The 22,699-nt window shown below is 38.0% G+C and overlaps 1 protein-coding gene across 5 annotated transcripts in view; it reads left to right on the top strand.

Annotated features, from left to right (window-relative positions):
• The window catches only part of phkb (phosphorylase kinase, beta), a 274,364-nt gene that overhangs the window by 236,020 nt on the left and 15,645 nt on the right, over nt 1–22,699 (top strand). For all 5 annotated transcript variants that reach the window (XM_061892491.1, XM_061892500.1, XM_061892487.1 and 2 more), the window contains 4 exons: nt 14,053–14,258; nt 19,327–19,461; nt 19,527–19,656; nt 19,724–19,831. In XM_061892491.1, coding sequence (XP_061748475.1) covers nt 14,053–14,258; nt 19,327–19,461; nt 19,527–19,656; nt 19,724–19,831 — 579 coding nt within the window. The remainder of the gene's footprint in view (nt 1–14,052; nt 14,259–19,326; nt 19,462–19,526; nt 19,657–19,723; nt 19,832–22,699) is intronic.

The following is a 22,699-nucleotide window of genomic DNA, read 5'->3' as shown; positions in this document are numbered from 1 at the left end:
TAGCGTGTTAGCATCGATTAGCTGGCAGTCAACATCAACAAAACTCACCTTTGTGATTTCGTTGACTTAATCGTTGCAAATGCATCCGCAGGTTATCCATACATCTCTGTGCCATGTCTGCTTTAGCACCGCCGGTAAATAGCATGTTAGCATCGATTAGCCTAGCATGTTAGCATCGATTAGCTGGCAGTCAACATCAACAAAACGCGCCTTTGTGATTTCGTTGACTTTATAGTTGTAAATGCATCCGCAGGTTATCCATACATCTCTGTGCCATGTCTGATTTAGCACCGCCGGTAAATAGCATGTTAGCATCGATTAGCGTAGCATGTTAGCATCAATTAGCTGGCAGTCAACATCAACAAAACTCACCATTTTTGATTTCGTTGACTTTATCGTTGCAAATGCATCCGCAGGTTATCCATACATCTCTGTGCCATGTCTGCTTTAGCACCGCCGGTAAATAGCATGTTAGCATCGATTAGCGTAGCATGTTAGCATCGATTAGCTGGCAGTCAATATCAATAAAACTTACCTTTGTGATTTTGTTGACTATCGTTGCAAACGCATTTGCAGGTTATCCATACATATTTGTGCCATGTCTGCTTTAGCACCGCCGGTAAATAGCATGTTAGCATCGATTAGTGTAGCATATTAGCATCAATTAGCTGGCAGTCAACATCAACAAAACTCACCTTTGTGATTTCGTTGACTTTATCGTTGGAAATGCATCTGCAGGTTATCCATACATCTCTGTGCCATGTCTGCTTTAGCACCGCCGACAAATAGCATGTTAGCATCGATTAGCTGGCAGTCAACCTCAACAAAACTCACCTTTGTGATTTCGTTGACTTTATAGTTGCAAATGCATCTGCAGGTTATCCATACATCTCTGTGCCATGTCTATCTTAGCATCGCCGGTCAAATGTGGAGACACTCTGGCACATTCAATGGGGGTCTGGCGGCAGATTTCTTGCCAGTGGTGCAACTTGAATCCCTTCCTGTTAGTGTTGTTACACCCTCCGACAACACACCGTCGAGGCATGATGTGTCCAAAGTTCCAAAAAATAGTCAAAAAAAACGGAAAATTACAGAGCTGAGACCCGGTGTTTGTTATGTGTCACATTCTGACGTCATCGCCTCCAGCCCGATAAACAGAAAGGCGTTTAATTCGCCAAAATTCGCCCATTTAGAGTTCGGAAATCGGTTAAAAAAATAGATGTTCTTTTTTCTGCACCATCAAGGTATATATTGACGCTTACATAGGTCTGCTGATAATGTTCCACTTTAACATTAACAGGCAATCTCATTTTGTCCTCTTGTTGCTAGGCAGACTTCACGGGGCTCAGTCATAAATGCCCCTAATCAAAAACTAAAACGGTGTTGTTGGCCACGCCCACTCGGCCCTTTGAATGACCAACTAGGAAGTCAGGCGAGGATTCTTTTTAATTTTTTTTATCGATACTGATACCAATTTGTGTTACTTTGGTAATAAATCTTAATTTGTTAAAAGTAAAATCAATTTTTTTACTTAACATTTAGGTGTTTCAATAAAAAGTGAAAAAAAAATTGAACTTTACAAATTATTATTGTGTTATTTTTGCAGGCCCATTAAAATTTACAGATAATCTCATTTTGTCCTCTTGTTGCTAGGCAGACTTCACGGGGCTCAGTCATAACTGCCCCTAATCAAAAACTAAAATGGTGTTGTTGGCCACGCCCACTCGGACCTTTGAATGACCAACTAGGAAGTCAGGCGAGGATTTTTAAAAAAATTTTTTATCGATACCGATACCAATTTGTGTTACTTTGGTAATAAATCTTAATTTGTTTAAAGTCAAATCATTTTTTTTTACTTAACATTTAGGTGTTTCAATAAAAAGTGAAAAAAAAATTGAACTTTACAAATTATTATTGTGTTATTTTTGCAGGCCCATTAAAATTTACAGACGATCTCATTTTGTCCTCTTGTTGCTAGGCAGACTTCACGGGGCTCAGTCATAACTGCCCCTAAATCCAATCAAAAATTAAAACTGTGTGTTGGCCACGCCCACTCGGCCCTTTGAATGACCAACTAGGAAGTCAGGCGAGGATTTATTTTTTATTTTTTTTTATCTATACCGATACCAATTTGTGTTACTTTGGTAATAAATCTTAATTTGTTAAAAGTAAAATCAATTTTTTTACTTAACATTTAGGTGTTTCAATAAAAAGTGAAAAAAAAATTGAACTTTACAAATTATTATTGTGTTATTTTTGCAGGCCCATTAAAATTTACAGATAATCTCATTTTGTCCTCTTGTTGCTAGGCAGACTTCACGGGGCTCAGTCATAACTGCCCCTAATCAAAAACTAAAATGGTGTTGTTGGCCACGCCCACTCGGACCTTTGAATGACCAACTAGGAAGTCAGGCGAGGATTTTTTTAAAAAAAATTTATCGATACCGATACCAATTTGTGTTACTTTGGTAATAAATCTTAATTTGTTAAAAGTAAAATCAATTTTTTTACTTAACATTTAGGTGTTTCAATAAAAAGTGAAAAAAAAATTGAACTTTACAAATTATTATTGTGTTATTTTTGCAGGCCCATTAAAATTTACAGATAATCTCATTTTGTCCTCTTGTTGCTAGGCAGACTTCACGGGGCTCAGTCATAACTGCCCCTAATCAAAAACTAAAATGGTGTTGTTGGCCACGCCCACTCGGACCTTTGAATGACCAACTAGGAAGTCAGGCGAGGATTTTTTTTTAAAAAATGTATCGATACCGATACCAATTTGTGTTACTTTGGTAATAAATCTTAATTTGTTAAAAGTAAAATCAATTTTTTTACTTAACATTTAGGTGTTTCAATAAAAAGTGAAAAAAAAATTGAACTTTACAAATTATTATTGTGTTATTTTTGCAGGCCCATTAAAATTTACAGATAATCTCATTTTGTCCTCTTGTTGCCTGGCAGACTTCACGGGGCTCAGTCATAAATGCCCCTAATCAAAAACTAAAACGGTGTTGTTGGCCACGCCCACTCGGCCCTTTGAATGACCAACTAGGAAGTCAGGCGAGGATTCTTTTTAATTTTTTTTTATCGATACTGATACCAATTTGTGTTACTTTGGTAATAAATCTTAATTTGTTAAAAGTAAAATCAATTTTTTTACTTAACATTTAGGTGTTTCAATAAAAAGTGAAAAAAAAATTGAACTTTACAAATTATTATTGTGTTATTTTTGCAGGCCCATTAAAATTTACAGATAATCTCATTTTGTCCTCTTGTTGCTAGGCAGACTTCACGGGGCTCAGTCATAACTGCCCCTAATCAAAAACTAAAATGGTGTTGTTGGCCACGCCCACTCGGACCTTTGAATGACCAACTAGGAAGTCAGGCGAGGATTTTTAAAAAAAAAATGTATCGATACCGATACCAATTTGTGTTACTTTGGTAATAAATCTTAATTTGTTAAAAGTAAAATCAATTTTTTTACTTAACATTTAGGTGTTTCAATAAAAAGTGAAAAAAAAATTGAACTTTACAAATTATTATTGTGTTATTTTTGCAGGCCCATTAAAATTTACAGATAATCTCATTTTGTCCTCTTGTTGCTAGGCAGACTTCACGGGGCTCAGTCATAACTGCCCCTAATCAAAAACTAAAATGGTGTTGTTGGCCACGCCCACTCGGACCTTTGAATGACCAACTAGGAAGTCAGGCGAGGATTTAAAAAAAAATTTTTTATCGATACCGATACCAATTTGTGTTACTTTGGTAATAAATCTTAATTTGTTTAAAGTCAAATCATTTTTTTTTACTTAACATTTAGGTGTTTCAATAAAAAGTGAAAAAAAAATTGAACTTTACAAATTATTATTGTGTTATTTTTGCAGGCCCATTAAAATTTACAGACGATCTCATTTTGTCCTCTTGTTGCTAGGCAGACTTCACGGGGCTCAGTCATAACTGCCCCTAAATCCAATCAAAAATTAAAACTGTGTGTTGGCCACGCCCACTCGGCCCTTTGAATGACCAACAAGGAAGTCAGGCGAGGATTTTTTTTTTTTTTTTTTATCGATACTGATACCAATTTTTGTTACTTTGGTAATAAATCTTAATTTGTTAAAAGTAAAATCTATTTTTTTACTTAACATTTAGGTGTTTCAATAAAAAGTGAAAAAAAAATTGAACTTTGCAAATTATTATTGTGTTATTTTTGCAGGCCCATTAAAATTAACAGACAATCTCATTTTGTCCTCTTGTTACTAGGCAGACTTCACGGGGCTCAGTCATAACTGCCCCTAATCAAAAACTAAAATGGTGTTGTTGGCCACGCCCACTCGGACCTTTGAATGACCAACTAGGAAGTCAGGCGAGGATTTTTTTTTAAAAATGTTATCGATACCGATACCAATTTGTGTTACTTTGGTAATAAATCTTAATTTGTTTAAAGTCAAATCATTTTTTTTTACTTAACATTTAGGTGTTTCAATAAAAAGTGAAAAAAAAATTGAACTTTGCAAATTATTATTGTGTTATTTTTGCAGGCCCATTAAAATTTACAGATAATCTCATTTTGTCCTCTTGTTGCTAGGCAGACTTCACGGGGCTCAGTCATAACTGCCCCTAATCAAAAACTAAAATGGTGTTGTTGGCCACGCCCACTCGGACCTTTGAATGACCAACTAGGAAGTCAGGCGAGGATTTTTAAAAATTTTTTTATCGATACCGATACCAATTTGTGTTACTTTGGTAATAAATCTTAATTTGTTTAAAGTCAAATCATTTTTTTTTACTTAACATTTAGGTGTTTCAATAAAAAGTGAAAAAAAAATTGAACTTTGCAAATTATTATTGTGTTATTTTTGCAGGCCCATTAAAATTTACAGACAATCTCATTTTGTCCTCTGTTGCTAGGCAGACTTCACGGGGCTCAGTCATAACTGCCCCTAATTAAAAACTAAAACGGTGTTGTTGGCCACGCCCACTTGGCCTTTTGAATGACCAACTAGGAAGTCAGGCGAGGATTTATTTTTTATTTTCTTATCGATACCGATACCAATTTGTGTTACTTTGGTAAGAAATCATAATTTATTTAAAGTCAAATAAAATGTTTTACTTAACATTTAGGTGTTTCAGTAAAAAGTGGAAAAAAAAATTGAACTTTACAAATTATTATTGTGTTATTTTTGCAGGCCCATTAAAATTTACAGACGATCTCATTTTGTCCTCTTGTTGCTAGGCAGACTTCACGGGGCTCAGTCATAACTGCCCCTAATCAAAAACTAAAACGGTGTTGTTGGCCACGCCCACTCGGCCCTTTGAATGACCAACTACGAAGTCAGGCGAGGATTTTTAATTTTTTTTTTATCGATACCGATACCAATTTGTGTTACTTTGGTAATAAATCTTAATTTGTTAAAAGTAAAATCTATTTTTTACTTAACATTTAGGTGATAACAATACTTGTGCTTTCCAGTTGTTATGTTTTGTCGTCTTACACTACAGGTGTTTATGCCGTCGTCAATAGATAAAAACAAAACAAAACAACAACAACCCAAATTGCCATTTGGGTTGTTGTTGTTTTAGTTTTGTTTTTATCAGTTAAACACATAAACATCATATTTTGACAGTACCGGCTTGAGCAATCGGCATCTTTGTACGAAACAACATGTGTCAACATAAGAGACACTACTAAAAGTTACAAAAATCTAAAAAAATCTATAAAAATAAATAAAAACACACTAAATTTTTTGCCAATTTTCCGAGATTGTATTAATAAATTGAAATCATTAATCCAATGGGAGAATTTGGGTTTTGCTTTCAGAAATGGACTTTTATGAATGTAAAAGAATATTAATAATTTGTATGTTGTTATTTTTTTATGAATATACACAATTTTATCCCTCATATACATTGGCAGTAAGATGAATGTGCCAATCACAGCTAAATCGATACACAACCAAATTGCGATTTTACTCATTCTGATTCTGAATCGATGTATAATTTTCAAAAACCGATAGCATTTTTTTTTTAAAATCATTATTATTAAAAAAAATTTTTAAATCATTATTATACAAATATACACAATTTAACCCATAATTTGCCATTAAGATGAACGCGCTAGTCAGAAATAAATTGATAAACAAATTGTGATTCTTACTCATTCTGATTTTAAATTGATTTTAATTTTCAAAAATATTTTTCAAAACATCATAGTTTTCCCACATTTCCAGAACATTCCCATTCAAAAAAATTAACATATTCATAGTCTTAAAGTGCCCTAAATTGTCAAAATTTTGCACCATTTTTTTTTACCCGATTCTGACTTTTCAACCGTCCACACACTCCACTCACCTTGGACAATCAAACTTATATTTGCCAAGTTCAACAAAATTCCAGGATTTTTCAAAAATTCCCAGTTTTCCAAAGCCCTATTTTCACTTCTCGCTGGAAAGTTTTCACAGTCCACATTTTTCAACCAATTCCTACCATTCCACCTTCACGACATTCCTCTTATTGAGGACAACAAACACTACTACTCTTGTTTTTTCGCACAAATTCCCGGTTTTCTTCGAAATTCCAGGAATTCCAAAATACCCATTCTCAATTCTAACTGTTACTACGTCAACATTTTTCAACCGATTCCAAAAATTCCAACACCAAGCCATTCATATCATCTAGGACTACTGTGCTAGTATCAATATTTTAAAAAATTCTTGGTTTTTATTAAAATTCCAAAATTTCCAGGACATTCCCGTTCAAATGGATGGACATATTCATAATGCTAAAATGTTCTAAATTCTCAAAATTCTGCGACATTTTTAACCCGATTTTGACCTTTTCAACCGTCCACACACTCCACTCACCTTGGACAATCAAACTTATATTTTCCAAGTTCAAAAAAATTCCAGGAATTCCCAAAATTCCTGGTTTTCCAAAGCCCTATTTTCACTTCTCGCTGGAAAGTTTTCACAGTCCACATTTTTCAACCAATTCCCACCATTCCACCTTCACGACATTCCTCTTAGTGAGGACAACAAACACCCCTTTTTTGTGTACAAATTCCCGTTTTTTTTCAAAATTCCAGGAATTCCAAAATACCCATTCTCAATTCTAACTGTTACTACGTCAACATTTTTCAACCGATTTCAAAAATTCCAACACCAACCCATTCATATCATCTAGGACAACTGTGCTAGTATCAATATTTTCAACAATTCTTGGTTTTCATGAAATTCCAAAATTTCCGGGAAATTCCCGTTCAAATGGAAGGACATATTCATAATGCTAACATGCCCTAAATTCTTAAAATTGTGCGACATTTTTTACCCGATTTTGACCTTTTCAACCGTCCACACACTCCACTCACCTTGGACAATCAAACTTATATTTGACAAGTTCAACAAAATTCCAGGATTTTTCAAAAATTCCCAGTTTTCCAAAGCCCTATTTTCACTTCTCGCTGGAAAGTTTTCACAGTTCACATTTCTCAACCAATTCCCACCATTCCACCTTCACGACATTCCTCTTAGTTAGGACAACAAACACCCCTATTTTTTTTGTACAAAATCCCGTTTTTCTTCAAAATTCCAGGAATTCCAAAATACCCATTTCTCAATTCAAACTGTTACTATGTCAACATTTTTCAACCGATTCCTAAAATTCCAACACCAACCCATTCATATCATCTAGGACAACTGTGCTAGCATCCATATTTAAAAAAAATCTTGGTTTTCTCGGAATCCCCAAATTTCCAGGACATTCCCGTTCAAATATATTCATAGTGCTATAATTCCCTAGACTCTCAAAATTTTGCGCCATTTTTTACCCGATTCTGACTTTTCAACCGTCCACACACTCCACTCACCTTGGACAATCAAACCTATATTTTCCAAGTTCAACAAAATTCCAGGATTTCTCAAACATTCCCAGTTTTCCAAAGCCCTATTTTCACTTCTCGCTGGGAAGTTTTCACAGTCCACATTTTTCAACCAATTCCCACCATTCCACCTTCACAACTTTCGTCTTAATTAGGACAACAAACACTACTACTCTTGTTTTTTCGTACAAATTCCCGGTTTCCTTCGAAATTCCAGGAATTCCAAAATACCCATTCTCAATTCTGTTACTACGTCAACATTTTTCAACCGATTCCAAAAATTCCAACACCAACCCATTCATATCATCTAGGACAACTGTGCTAGTATCAATATTTTCAACAATTCTTGGTTTTCATGAAATTCCAAAGTTTCCGGGACATTCCCGTTCAAATGGATGGACATATTCATAATGCTAAAATGCCCTAAATTCTTAAAATTTTGCGCCATTTTTTACCCGATTCTGACTTTTCAACCGTCCACACACTCCACTCACCTTGGACAATCAAACTTATATTTTCCAAGTTCAAAAAAATTCCAGGAATTCCCAAAATTCCTGGTTTTCCAAAGCCCTATTTTCATTTCTCGCTGGAAAGTTTTCACAGTCCACATTTTTCAACCAATTCCCACCATTCCACCTTCAAAACATTCCTCTTAGTTAGGACAACAAACACCCCTTTTTTGTGTACAAATTCCCGTTTTTTTTCAAAATTCCAGGAATTCCAAAATACCCATTCTCAATTCTAACTGTTACTACGTCAACATTTTTCAACCGATTCCAAAAATTCCAACACCAACCCATTCATATCATCTAGGACAACTGTGCTAGTATCAATATTTTCAAAAATTCTTGGTTTTCATGAAATTTCAAAACTTCCGGGACATTCCCGTTCAAATGGATGGACATATTCATAATGCTAAAATGCCATACATTTTCAAAATTCTGCGACATTTTTTACCCGATTTTGACCTTTCAACCGTCCACACACTCCACTCACCTTGGACAATCAAATTTATATTTTCCAAGTTCAACAAAATTCCAGGATTTCTCAAAAATTCCCAGTTTTCCAAAGCCCTATTTTCACTTCTCGCTGGAAAGTTTTCACAGTCCGAATTTTTCAACCAATTCCCACCATTCCACCTTCACGACATTCCTCTTAGTTAGGACAACAAACACTATTACTCTTGTTTTTTCGTACAAATTTCCGGTTTTCTTCGAAATTCCAGGAATTCCAAAATACCCATTCTCAATTCTAACTGTTACTACGTCAACATTTTTCAACCGATTCCAAAAATTCCAACACCAACCCATTCATATCATCTAGGACAACTGTGCTGGTATCAATATTTTCAACAATTCTTGGTTTTCATGAAATTCCAAAGTTTCCGGGACATTCCCGTTCAAATGGATGGACATATTCATAATGCTAAAATGCCCTAAATTCTTAAAATTTTGCGCCATTTTTTACCCGATTCTGACTTTTCAACCGTCCAAACACTCCACTCACCTTGGACAATCAAACTTATATTTTCCAAGTTCAAAAAAATTCCAGGAATTCCCAAAATTCCTGGTTTTCCAAAGCCCTATTTTCACTTCTCGCTGGAAAGTTTTCACAGTCCACATTTTTCAACCAATTCCCACCATTCCACCTTCAAAACATTCCTCTTAATTAGGACAACAAATACCCCTTTTTTGTGTACAAATTCCCATTTTTTTTCAAAATTCCAGGAATTCCAAAATACCCATTCTCAATTCTAACTGTTACTACGTCAACATTTTTCAACCGATTCCAAAAATTCCAACACCAACCCATTCATATCATCTAGGACAACTGTGCTGGTATCAATATTTTCAACAATTCTTGGTTTTCATCAAATTCCAAAGTTTCCGGGACATTCCCGTTCAAATGGATGGACATATTCATAATGCTAAAATGTTCTAAATTCTCAAAATTCTGCGACATTTTTAACCCGATTTTGACCTTTTCAACCATCCACACACTCCACTCACCTTGGACAATCAAACTTATATTTCCCAAGTTCAAAAAAATTCCAGGAATTCCCAAAATTCCCGTTTCTCCAAAGCCCTAATTTCACTTCTCGCTAGAAAGTTTTTACAGTCCACATTTTTCAACCAATTCCCACCATTCCACCTTCACGACATTCCTCTTAGTTAGGACAACAAACACCCCTATTTTTTTTTGTACAAAATCCTGGTTTTCTTCGAAATTCCAGGAATTCCAAAATACCCATTCTCAATTCTGTTACAACGTCAACGTTTTTCAACCGATTCCAAAAATTCCAACACTAACCCATTCATATCAACTAGGACAACTGTGCTAGTATCAATATTTTCAAAAATTCTTGGTTTTCATGAAATTCCAAAATTTCCAGGACATTCCCGTTCAAATGGATGGACATATTCATAATGCTAAAATGCCATACATTTTCAAAATTCTGCGACATTTTTTACCCGATTTTGACCTTTCAACCGTCCACACACTCCACTCACCTTGGACAATCAAACTTATATTTGCCAAGTTCAACAAAATTCCAGGATTTTTCAAAAATTCCCAGTTTTCCAAAGCCCTATTTTCACTTCTCACTGGAAAGTTTTCACAGTCCGAATTTTTCAACCAATTCCCACCATTCCACCTTCACGACATTCCTCTTAGTTAGGACAACAAACACTATTACTCTTGTTTTTTCGTACAAATTTCCGGTTTTCTTCGAAATTCCAGGAATTCCAAAATACCCATTCTCAATTCTAACTGTTACTACGTCAACATTTTTCAACCGATTCCAAAAATTCCAACACCAACCCATTCATATCATCTAGGACAACTGTGCTAGCATCCATATTTAAAAAAAAATCTTGGTTTTCCTGGAATTCCCAAATTTCCAGGACATTCCCGTTCAAATATATTCATAGTGCTAAAATTCCCTAGACTCTCAAAATGTTGCGCCATTTTTTACCCGATTCTGACTTTTCAACCGTCCACACACTCCACTCACCTTGGACAATCAAACTTATATTTTCCAAGTTCAAAAAAATTCCAGGAATTCCCAAAATTCCTGGTTTTCCAAAGCAATATTTTCACTTCTCGCTGGAAAGTTTTCACTGTCCACATTTCTCAACCAATTCCAACAATTTTACCTTCAAAACTTTCCTCTTAATTGGGAAAACAAGCACTGTTATTTTTTTTCGTACTAATTCACGGTTTTCTTCGAAATTCCATGAATTCCATTCTCAATTCAAACTGTTACTACGTCAACATTTTTCAACTGATTCCAAAAATTCCAACACCAACCCATTCATATCATCTAGAGCAGGGGTCAGCAACCTTTTTGAAACCAAGAGCTACTTCTTGGGTACTGATTAATGCCAAGGGCTACCAGGTTGATACACATTTAAATAAATGGCCAGAAATAACCAATTTGCTCAATTTACCTTTAATAAATAAATCTATATATATTAAAAAAATGTGTATTTCTGTCTGTCATTCCGTCGTACATTTTTTTCCTTTTACGGAAGGTTTTTTGTAGAGAATAAATGATGAAAAAAACACTTAAGTGAACGGTTTAAAAAAGGAGAAAACACGAAAAAAATTAAAATTGAATTTTGAAACATAGTTTATCTTCAATTTCGACTCTTTAAAATTCAAAATTCAACCGACAAAAAGAAGAGGAAAAACTAGCTAATTCGAATCTTTTTGAAAAAATTTTAAAAAATTATTTATGGAACATCATTAGTAATTTTTTCCTGATTAAGATGAATTTTAGAATTTTGAAGACATGTTTGAAATAGGTTAAAATCCAATCTGCACTTTGTTAGAATATATAACAAATTGGACCAAGCTTTATTTCTTACAAAGACAAATCATTATTTCTTCTAGATATTCCAGAAAAAAAATCTTAAAAGAAATTCAAAAGACTTTGAAATAAGATTTGAATTGTTGCCAGAATATTTTTTTTTATTTTAATCATAATAAGTTTGAAGAAATATTTCACAAATATTTTTCGTCGAACAAACAGAAGCTAAAATGAAAAATTAAATAAAAATGTATTTATTACATTCTTTACAATAAAAAAAAAACTAACTTGAACATTGATTTAAATTGTCAGGAAAGAAGAGGAAGGGATTTAAAAGGTAAAAAGGTGTTTAAAAAATCCTAAAATATTTTTTAAGGTTGTAATTTTTCTCTAAAATTATCTTTCTGAAAGTTATAAGAAGCAAAGTAAAAAAATAAATTAAATTATTTAAACATGTGAAGACCAAGTCTTTAAAATATTTTCTTGGATTTTCAAATTCTATTTGAGTTTTGTCTCTCTTAGAATTAAAAATATCGAGCAAAGCGAGACCAGCTTGCTAGTAAATAAATACAATTTGAAAAATTGAGGCAGCTCACTGGTAAGTGCTGCTATTTGAGCTATTTTTAGAACAGGCCAGCAGGCGACTCATCTGGTCCTTACGGGCACCGCGTTGGTGACCCCTGCTCTAGGACAATCGTACTAGTAACAATATTTTCAAAAATTCTCAGTTTTCCCGAAATTCCCAAATTTCCAGGACACTATGACATATTCATAGTGCAAAAATGCCCTAGACTCTCAAAATTTTGCGCCGTTTTTTTACCCGATTCCGACTTTTCAACCAACCACACACACTACTCTTCCCATATATTATTGTTTTATTATTTTTTTTACAAGAATACAATTTTATTCCAATCATCACCCGAGGAATCGGAACCGTAAATATGTTGGGTTTTTTTTATAACAAATTCGCTTATTGATTGTAACGTGCGTATTAGCTGCCAAATTTGGAGGCGTTGAAACCGCCATGCAAAATGTGCTAATGCTAAACAGTAGCATGTATATGGGATGTCCAGTGTGAGTTAGCATCGAGCTAGCACGTTTGTGAGAATGCATTTTTTTTCTGTTGGAATGTCGAAGTTATTTAGTATCTCATGTAAGTTTTATTGATACCGTATTTCCTTGAATTGTAATTAATTTAAAACCTCTTCTCACTCCGGCACTTACCAAAGGCATGCGGTAAATTTAGGCCTGCACTTGAAAAATTGAGTGTGATGTAAGGTTACCATCGTGAAAAAAGCACATTTAATAGAAAAAAACTTTATTTTATATACCGGTTTTTAACGGTTAAATATTTATCCATAATACTTTGTTTACTATTTAATATGTCAATTGAGATGCGGGTTAAACACCGGCATAGCTCGGTTGGTAGAGCGGCCGCGCCAGCGACTTGAGGGTTGCAGGTTCGAGGCCCGCTTCCGCCTTCCTAGTCACTGCCGTTGTGTCCTTGGGCAAGACACTTTACCCACCTGCTCCCAGTGCCACCCACACTGCTTTAAATGTAAAAATTAGATATTGGGTTTCACTATGTAAAGCGCTTTGAGTCACTAGAGAAAAAGCGCTATATAAATATAACTCACTTCACTATCATGGTCTTACCTTTACTTATAAGTAAAGTCCATGCTCAGCTCCTTCCGATCAAAAGCATGGATAACTTGTTTATAGAAGTCTTCCTTATCTTCCTTCAGTTTCAAAAGTCTCTCTGTCTCGATTGAAAGTCCAGTTTAGAAAACTGTTTTGTTTGAGATATGTAATCCTCCATGTTAAAAGTGCAAGCGAGAGGAAAAAATATACGATTGCTGCTTGTTGTCACTTCTTCTGCAGCCAAATAGTCGCAAGAAGGATCAATAGGAGGCGGGAGTCATTTAATGACTCATATTTGACACACGCAGCTGCGGTATACAAATAAAACATAACTGCTTACTGTTTTTTTTAGCATATTCAATAGCTCGGACCTTAGATCCTACTGAATAGCTCTTAATCTTCTTCCCTTTATGCGATTTCAAATGATTGAAACCGGCCTCCTCCATTTGACGTGACGAGTTTGACCCTGTGGAAATTCTAGACATGCGCTAATAAAAATATTTTGCGAAACGAGTTTGACCCGGCATTAATTCTAGGCAGGTGCATACTATATACCCGGCGGCAATACAAGGAAATACGGTATATAAGTAATACTCACAAAGAAAAACTCTCAAACGGCGACAATCCGTCTGCTAAGCTAGCAAGAACTTTGGAGAAGACGCATGGCATGAAGCAAAGGAACAAGTCCAAGTCCGAGTCACGGTCAGCTCTCTTCCTCTCCGGCCAGGTGACCCTGGGCGTGTTCGGCCGCGAGGAGGAAGTGATCTCCAACCCGCTGTCGCCCGGCGTGATCCAGGGCATCATCTACAGCAAGTGCTGCCCACCAGGGGGCGAGCGCGAGGCGGTCCTGCAGCAGGAGCTGGTCATCCACATCGGGTGGATCATCTCCAACAACCCCGAGCTCTTCAGCGGCATGCTCAAGATCCGAGTCGGGTGAGCGTCTGCGGCTACACGACAGCTAAGCACACAATAGCCCACCTGCTAGGCGTACGATAGTTAGTGACTCTTGAACGATGCACAATCCTCCAGCTAGGTGGCAGCACTCCTAAAATTACTCACCGGGGAATATAACGAAGTATATTTGGCACTAGAACTCACAAAGTTGTTATTCTCTCCCTGAAACTCCCAAAAGGGAGCCAAAAGGCTGTTGTTTAAGATGTATCCCACGACGGCCGACAATTAGCCACCTTTCTTTTTTAAATGCAGCCGTCACATCAACACCGGGGCGGTATAGCTCGGTTGGTAGAGTGGCCGGGCCAGCAACTTGAGGGTTCCAGGTTCGATCCCGCCATCCTAGCCAGTGCCGTTGTGTCCTTGGGCAAGGCACTTTACCACGTGCTCCCAGTGCCACTCACACTGCTTTAAATGTAACTTGGATATTGGTTTTCACGATGTAGAAGTGCTTTGAGTGACTGGAGAAAAGCGCTATATAAATATAATTCACTTCACATCAGAATGCTCAGGTGGCATTTTCACAATTTTGCTTTTCACAATATTTTAATGTAAAATATAAATGTCATTTATAAAATGTTAGCTTTTGTCACAAAATATTTCGACCAAGCGTGATTGTTTTGTTTTTATTTCCACTTCATTTTGTAAAAAATATTGTATGATTTTTTTTTTAATTATTATTACTTTTTGCGTCTTTCTTTTTTAAAGAAAAAAACCCAAAACAGTTAATTTTACATTATATTTGACTTTATTAATGTAAAATGGCATATGTTTTTTTGTTTTTTTTTAAATGTTGTATTTACTAATTTCTTACTTATGCATAATTTAATATTGCATTTTTCTTTAAAAAATAGTTTAAAAAACGGTTTTGTTTTTAAATTTTTATTTTTCTCAAAATATTCTGACATAATTCATGGAAAATTACAACTTTTTTCTCACAATATTTATCATTTTTTTCTATATATATATATATATATTAGGGCTGGTCAACGATTAAAAATTTTAATCGAAGTTAATCGCACTATTTCTCCGATTAATCGCGATTAACTGCATTGTATACGCAAAGCCCAATAACGAATTCAAAAGTAGTGTGTAGTGTGTAGTGCACCTTTATTGGAATATTCTCCCACATGAACAAAAGCGCCAAAACATTTGTTGTGCAAACACAATTTAAATCAGTCCTTGTTAAACAGTAGCAGTTAAATAGCATATTTGATGAAAATCAACTCCAAAAATGTCAAAACAAACATTTAAGCTTATTGCCACTGCCAGGGTATTTAAGTTATCCTGTTTGTTATGGAAAATAAATATAATCTACATACAAATCTCTGAGCCACAATCATAACATCTGAACAGGCAATTTCTGAGGTAATTTTTTTATCAGGGATCTTATGTTTAAAAAACCTATATTATAGGTAGTGGGCTGTTTTAGGGAATTTTGGATCAAATTATCCGTAGTAGCAATATTAATAATGTTGTGTTTATTCTGCGTAGTGCACTTAAAATAATTATGACCATATCTAGGAATTGATATGATGGGCATTTTCCGATTGTTTGCTTGGTGCTTTGATAAACTGAAGGCATCATATACATGGTACTATATTGTGATGTTATGAGCCAGGGGGAAAAAAGAACTACCCTACCCAGCATGCAACAGGAGTGAGGAGCATGCGCGGTAGCCCGGTATAGGTTGTGTCGCCATGACGACATCTTGTATGTTGTGATATGCACGCTCTGAAAGTAAACGTTAAGAACTCAGCCAACACTCCTGGTCTGCATTATTCATAAATAGACAGACAACACATATACTCCGCTGCTTCAAATGTAGCTGGCAAAGTATTCCCATGCTAGCTAGCACGCCTCATTCAGTCCAAAACGGCCCGATCTATCCACATCCAGAATTGTCTGGCGGTCGTAAGTGATCCCGGAGTGACCACGCTGTAAGCCAGCCAGGAAATTTGCAGAATTGTCCGGTATTTTTGCCAAATGTTCCATCTTTACCAAGAGCCCCTCCACGCCATCTAGTTAAGAAAAGGCGTTAACAAAATAAAAGCATGTAAACAACATACGCAAATGTGCGATAAAATAATTGTCGGCGTTAATAGATTGATGAGTTAACTCGTAATTAACGCATTAATTTGCCCACCCCTAATATATATATATATATACATATATAGTACTTTATTGATTCCTTCAGTAAAATTAAACTATATATATATATATATGTGTAAATATACATAGTTTTATTTACGTCAACATTTTTCAACCGATTCCAACACCAACCCATTCATATCAATCAATCAATCAATGTTTATTTATATAGCCCCAAATCACAAATGTCTCAAAGGACTGCACAAATCATTACGACTACAACATCCTCGGAAGAACCCACAAAAGGGCAAGGAAAACTCACACCCAGTGGGCAGGGAGAATTCACATCCAGTGGGACGCCAGTGACAATGCTGACTATGAGAAACCTTGGAGAGGACCTCAGATGTGGGCAACCCCCCCCTCTAGGGGACCGAAAGCAATGGATGTCGAGCGGGTCCAACATGATACTGTGAAAGTTCAATCCATAGTGGCTCCAACACAGCCGCGAGAGTTCAGTTCAAAGCAGCGAGAGTCCCGTCCACAGGAAACCATGCCAAGCGGAGGCGGATCAGCAGCGTAGAGATGTCCCCAACCCATACACAGGCGAGCGGTCCATCCTGGGTCTCGACTCTGGACAGCCAGTACTTCATCCATGGTCATCGGACCACAAGGGAGGGGGGGACATAGGAGAAAAAAGAAAAGAAGCGGCAGATCAACTGGTCTACAGGGGTGCCCATTACGTTGATCGCGAGCTACCAGTCGACCGCAGGGGGTGTGTCATTCGATCTCCAGCCAGGCTTTTAAAAAAAATAGACCTAAAAATGAGTGATCATCAATCTTCACCAAGACGTCACTTAAATGACATTCACGGTACCAGAGGGTCTTGTGAGATGACGCTGGCTGCTGCGAGATCATTATTATGAAAATATGACCGAGAGGAAGGCGAGAAACACTTTTTATTTCAACAGACTCTCGCGCCGTACCTTCCGTCAAAACTCTAAAGGCCGACTGCACGTTTCCTATCTTCACAATAAAAGCCCTGCTTCATGCTGCCTGCGCTAACTAAATACAGAGTCTCGGAAAGCTGGCGTGCACAAGCGATCCCTCAGAAAGCTGGCGTGCACATCACTTGTGCACGCCAGCTTTCCGAGACTCTTATTTTGTTAGCGCAGGCAGCATGAAGCAGGGCTTTTATTGTGAAGATAGGAAACGTGCAGTCGGCCTTTAGAGTTTTGACGGAAGGGACGGCGCGAAAGTCCGTTGAAATAAAAAGTGTTTCTCGCCTTCCTCTCTGTCATTTTTTCATAATAATGAACTGGCAGCAGCCAGCGTCATCTCACAAGACCCTCGGGTGCCGTGAATGTCAATCAAGCAAGCTACGGAATTTGCCGCCAATGTTTTTTCTTGTAAAGTGTATGGAAGCTGGATGAATTAGATGCCAAAAACCAACCACTTTCATGCGGTATTGTACAGAAAGGACAACTTTTTTTTCTCCTCCATTTGAAAATGCGGGCGTTATCATCATTACTGTCTGATTCCAATCTATGCGAGTCATCAGAATCAGGTAATACACCAACTTATATTCTTGTCTTGGTGGAAGAAAGACATCTATATGTGTTACACATGCTTGTATTATCATTAAACACATTTAACTTGTTTACAAAAATGTATCTTGCATAAATAAATAAATATAAATGATAGCTTTCCGAGACTTTGTATTTTGTTAGCGCAGGCAGCATGAAGCAGGGCTTTTATTGTGAAGATAGGAAACGTGCAGTCGGCCTTTAGAGTTTTGACGGAAGGGACGGCGCGAGAGTCCGTTGAAATAAAAAGTGTTTCTCGCCTTCCTCTCCGTCATTTTTTCATAATAACGAACTGGCAGCAGCCAGCGTCATCTCACAAGACCCTCGGGTGCCGTGAATGTCAATCAAGCAAGCTACGGAATTTGCCGCCAATGTTTTTTCTTGTAAAGTGTATGGAAGCTGGATGAATTAGATGCCAAAAACCAACCACTTTCATGCGGTATTGTACAGAAAGGACAACTTTTTTTTCTCCTCCATTTGAAAATGCGGGCGTTATCATCATTACTGTCTGATTCCAATCAATGCGAGTCATCAGAATCAGGTAATACACCAACTTACATTCTTGTCTTCGTGGAAGAAAGACATCTATATGTGTTACACATGCTTGTATTATCATTAAACACATTTAACTTGTTTACAAAAATGTCTCTTTCATAAATAAATAAATATAAATGATAGCTTTCCGAGACTCTTATTTAGTTAGCGCAGGCAGCATGAAGCAGGGCTTTTATTGTGAAGATAGGAAACGTGCAGTCGGCCTTTAGAGTTTTGACGGAAGGGACGGCGCGAAAGTCCGTTGAAATAAAAAGCGTTTCTCGCCTTCCTCTCTGTCATTTTTTCATAATAATGAACTGGCAGCAGCCAGCGTCATCTCACAAGACCCTCGGGTGCCGTGAATGTCAATCAAGCAAGCTACGGAATTTGCCGCCAATGTTTTTTCTTGTAAAGTGTATGGAAGCTGGATGAATTAGATGCCAAAAACCAACCACTTTCATTTGGTATTGTACAGAAAGGACTACTTTTGTTTCTCCTCCGTTTGAAAATGTGGGCGTTATCATCATTACTGTCTGATTGCAATCAATGCGAGTCATCAGAATCAGGTAATACACCAACTTATGTTCTTGTCTTGGTGGAAGAAAGACATCTATATGTGTTACACATGCTTGTATTATCATTAAACACATTTAACTTGTTTACTAAAATGTCTCTTTCATAAATAAATAAATATAAATGATATATATAAATGAGGTAGATCCCCCCCTGCAGAAAAAGTGTGGGCACCCCTGATCTAGTATTAATATTTTCAAAAAATCCCCAAATTTCTAGGACATTCCCCGCCCGATGTCTTTTCAAGTCCCTTTGATGTTTTGTCCCAGGTGGCTGGTGCAGGCCATGAAGCAGGAACTGAAGGTGCGGGCGGGGGACATGTGCCCCCAGGACATCTACCAGCTGTCCCCCAGCGACATCAAGCAGCTCCTGCTGGACGTCCTGCAGCCTCAGCACGCCCGCAGGTGCCCAGCCCGATCCTCATTCTTGTGAGAACCCTGCGTGTGACCGACCCGGTTCCGTCCGGCAGGTCCTGGCTCCACCGCCGGCAGATCGACGGCTCCTTGAACCGAACCCCGCTGGGCTTCTACGACCGGGTCTGGCAGATCCTGGAGAGGACGCCCGGCGGGATCCTGGTCTCCGGGACGCACCTTCCGCAGGTACGTCGACCGGCGCCGTTTCTGTTTTTTGGCGACGTCTCGTCACGGCCGCCATCTCGTTTTTAAGCAACCCACGCTGTCGGACATGACCATGTACGAGATGAACTTCTCCCTGCTGGTGGAGGACACGCTGAAGAGCATCGTCCTGCCCGAGTACAGACAGGTGGTCGTCGAGGTAAAAATACTCTTTTATTTTTGTTTTTTGTAACAATACAGGACATATCAAGTCAATTAAATCAGGAAAAAATAAATACAGCTGTCAATTATTTAATTTAGTTTTTTTTTTATTATTTGGGGCGGTATAGCTCGGTTGGTAGAGTGGCCGTGCCAGCAACTTAAGGGTTGCAGGTTCGATTCCCGCTTCCGCCAACCTACTCACTGCCGTTGTGTCCTTGGGCAAGACACTTTACCCACCTGCTCCCAGTGCCACCCACACTGCTTTAAATGTCACTTAGATATTGGGTTTCACTATGTAAAGCGCTTTGAGTCACTAGAGAAAAGCGCTATATAAATATAATTCACTTCACTTTCGCCCTCCTACTCACTGCCATTGTGTCCTTGGGCAAGACACTTTACCCACCTGCTCCCAGTGCCACCCACACTGCTTTAAATGTAACTTAGATATTGGGTTTCACTATGTAAAGCGCTTTGAGTCACTAGAGAAAAGCGCTATATAAATATAATTCACTTCACTTTCGCCCTCCTAGTCACTGCCGTTGTGTCCTTGGGCAAGACACTTTGCCCACCTGCTCCCAGTGCCACCCACACTGCTTTAAATGTCACTTAGATATTGGGTTTCACTATGTAAAGCGCTTTGAGTCACTAGAGAAAAGCGCTATATAAATATAATTCACTTCACTTTCGCCCTCCTACTCACTGCCGTTGTGTCCTTGGGCAAGACACTTTACCCACCTGCTCCCAGTGCCACCCACACTGCTTTAAATGTAACTTAGATATTGGGTTTCACTATGTAAAGCGCTTGGAGTCACTAGAGAAAAGCGCTATATAAATATAATTCACTTCACTTTCGCCCTCCTAGTCACCGCCGTTGTGTCCTTGGGCAAGACACTTTACCCACCTGCTCCCAGTGCCACCCACACTGCTTTAAATGTAACTTAGATATTGGGTTTCACTATGTAAAGCGCTTTGAGTCACTAGAGAAAAGCGCTATATAAATATAATTCACATCACTTTCGCCCTCCTAGTCACTGCCGTTGTGTCCATGGGCAAGACACTTAGCCCACCTGCTCCCAGTGCCACCCACACTGGTTTAAATGTAACTTAGATATTGGGTTTCACTATGTAAAGCGCTTTGAGTCACTAGAGAAAAGCGCTATATAAATATAATTCACTTCACTTTCGCCCTCCTAGTCACTGCCGTTGTGTCCATGGGCAAGACACTTTACCCACCTGCTCCCAGTGCCACCCACACTGCTTTAAATGTAACTTAGATATTGGGTTTCACTATGTAAAGCGCTTTGAGTCACTAGAGAAAAGCGCTATATAAATATAATTCACTTCACTTTCGCCCTCCTAGTCACTGCCGTTGTGTCCTTGAGCAAGACACTTTACCCACCTGCTCCCAGTGCCACCCACACTGCTTTAAATGTAACTTAGATATTGGGTTTCACTATGTAAAGCGCTTTGAGTCACTAGAGAAAAGCGCTATATAAATATAATTCACTTCACTTTCGCCCTCCTAGTCACTGCCGTTGTGTCCATGGGCAAGACACTTTACCCACCTGCTCCCAGTGCCACCCACACTGCTTTAAATGTCACTTAGATATTGGGTTTCACTATGTAAAGCGCTTTGAGTCACTAGAGAAAAGCGCTATATAAATATAATTCACTTCACTTTCGCCCTCCTAGTCACTGCCGTTGTGTCCTTGGGCAAGACACTTTACCCACCTGCTCCCAGTGCCACCCACACTGCTTTAAATGTCACTTAGATATTGGGTTTCACTATGTAAAGCGCTTTGAGTCACTAGAGAAAAGCGCTATATAAATATAATTCACTTCACTTTCGCCCTCCTAGTCACTGCCGTTGTGTCCTTGGGCAAGACACTTTGCCCACCTGCTCCCAGTGCCACCCACACTGCTTTAAATGTAACTTAGATATTGGGTTTCACTATGTAAAGCGCTTTGAGTCACTAGAGAAAAGCGCTATATAAATATAATTCACTTCACTTTCGCCATCCTAGTCACTGCCGTTGTGTCCATGGGCAAGACACTTTACCCACCTGCTCCCAGTGCCACCCACACTGCTTTAAATGTCACTTAGATATTGGGTTTCACTATGTAAAGCGCTTTGAGTCACTAGAGAAAAGCGCTATATAAATATAATTCACTTCACTTTCGCCCTCCTAGTCACTGCCGTTGTGTCCTTGAGCAAGACACTTTACCCACCTGCTCCCAGTGCCACCCACACTGCTTTAAATGTCACTTAGATATTGGGTTTCACTATGTAAAGCGCTTTGAGTCACTAGAGAAAAGCGCTATATAAATATAATTCACTTCACTTCCGCCATCCTAGTCACTGCCATTGTGTCCTTGGGCAAGACACTTTACCCACCTGCTCCCAGTGCCACCCACACTGCTTTAAATGTCACTTAGATATTGGGTTTCACTATGTAAAGCGCTTTGAGTCACTAGAGAAAAGCGCTATATAAATATAATTCACTTCACTTTCGCCCTCCTAGTCACTGCCGTTGTGTCCTTGGGCAAGACACTTTACCCACCTGCTCCCAGTGCCACCCACACTGCTTTAAATGTAACTTAGATATTGGGTTTCACTATGTAAAGCGCTTTGAGTCACTAGAGAAAAGCGCTATATAAATATAATTCACTTCACTTTCGCCCTCCTAGTCACTGCCGTTGTGTCCTTGAGCAAGACACTTTACCCACCTGCTCCCAGTGCCACCCACACTGCTTTAAATGTCACTTAGATATTGGGTTTCACTATGTAAAGCGCTTTGAGTCACTAGAGAAAAGCGCTATATAAATATAATTCACTTCACTTTCGCCCTCCTAGTCACTGCCGTTG

This window comes from Nerophis ophidion, linkage group LG02, assembly GCF_033978795.1.
Source record: "Nerophis ophidion isolate RoL-2023_Sa linkage group LG02, RoL_Noph_v1.0, whole genome shotgun sequence".
Taxonomy (NCBI): domain Eukaryota; kingdom Metazoa; phylum Chordata; class Actinopteri; order Syngnathiformes; family Syngnathidae; genus Nerophis; species Nerophis ophidion.
The sequence above is the reverse complement of the archived record's forward strand: the minus strand, read 5'-3'. Positions and strand labels throughout refer to the sequence as shown.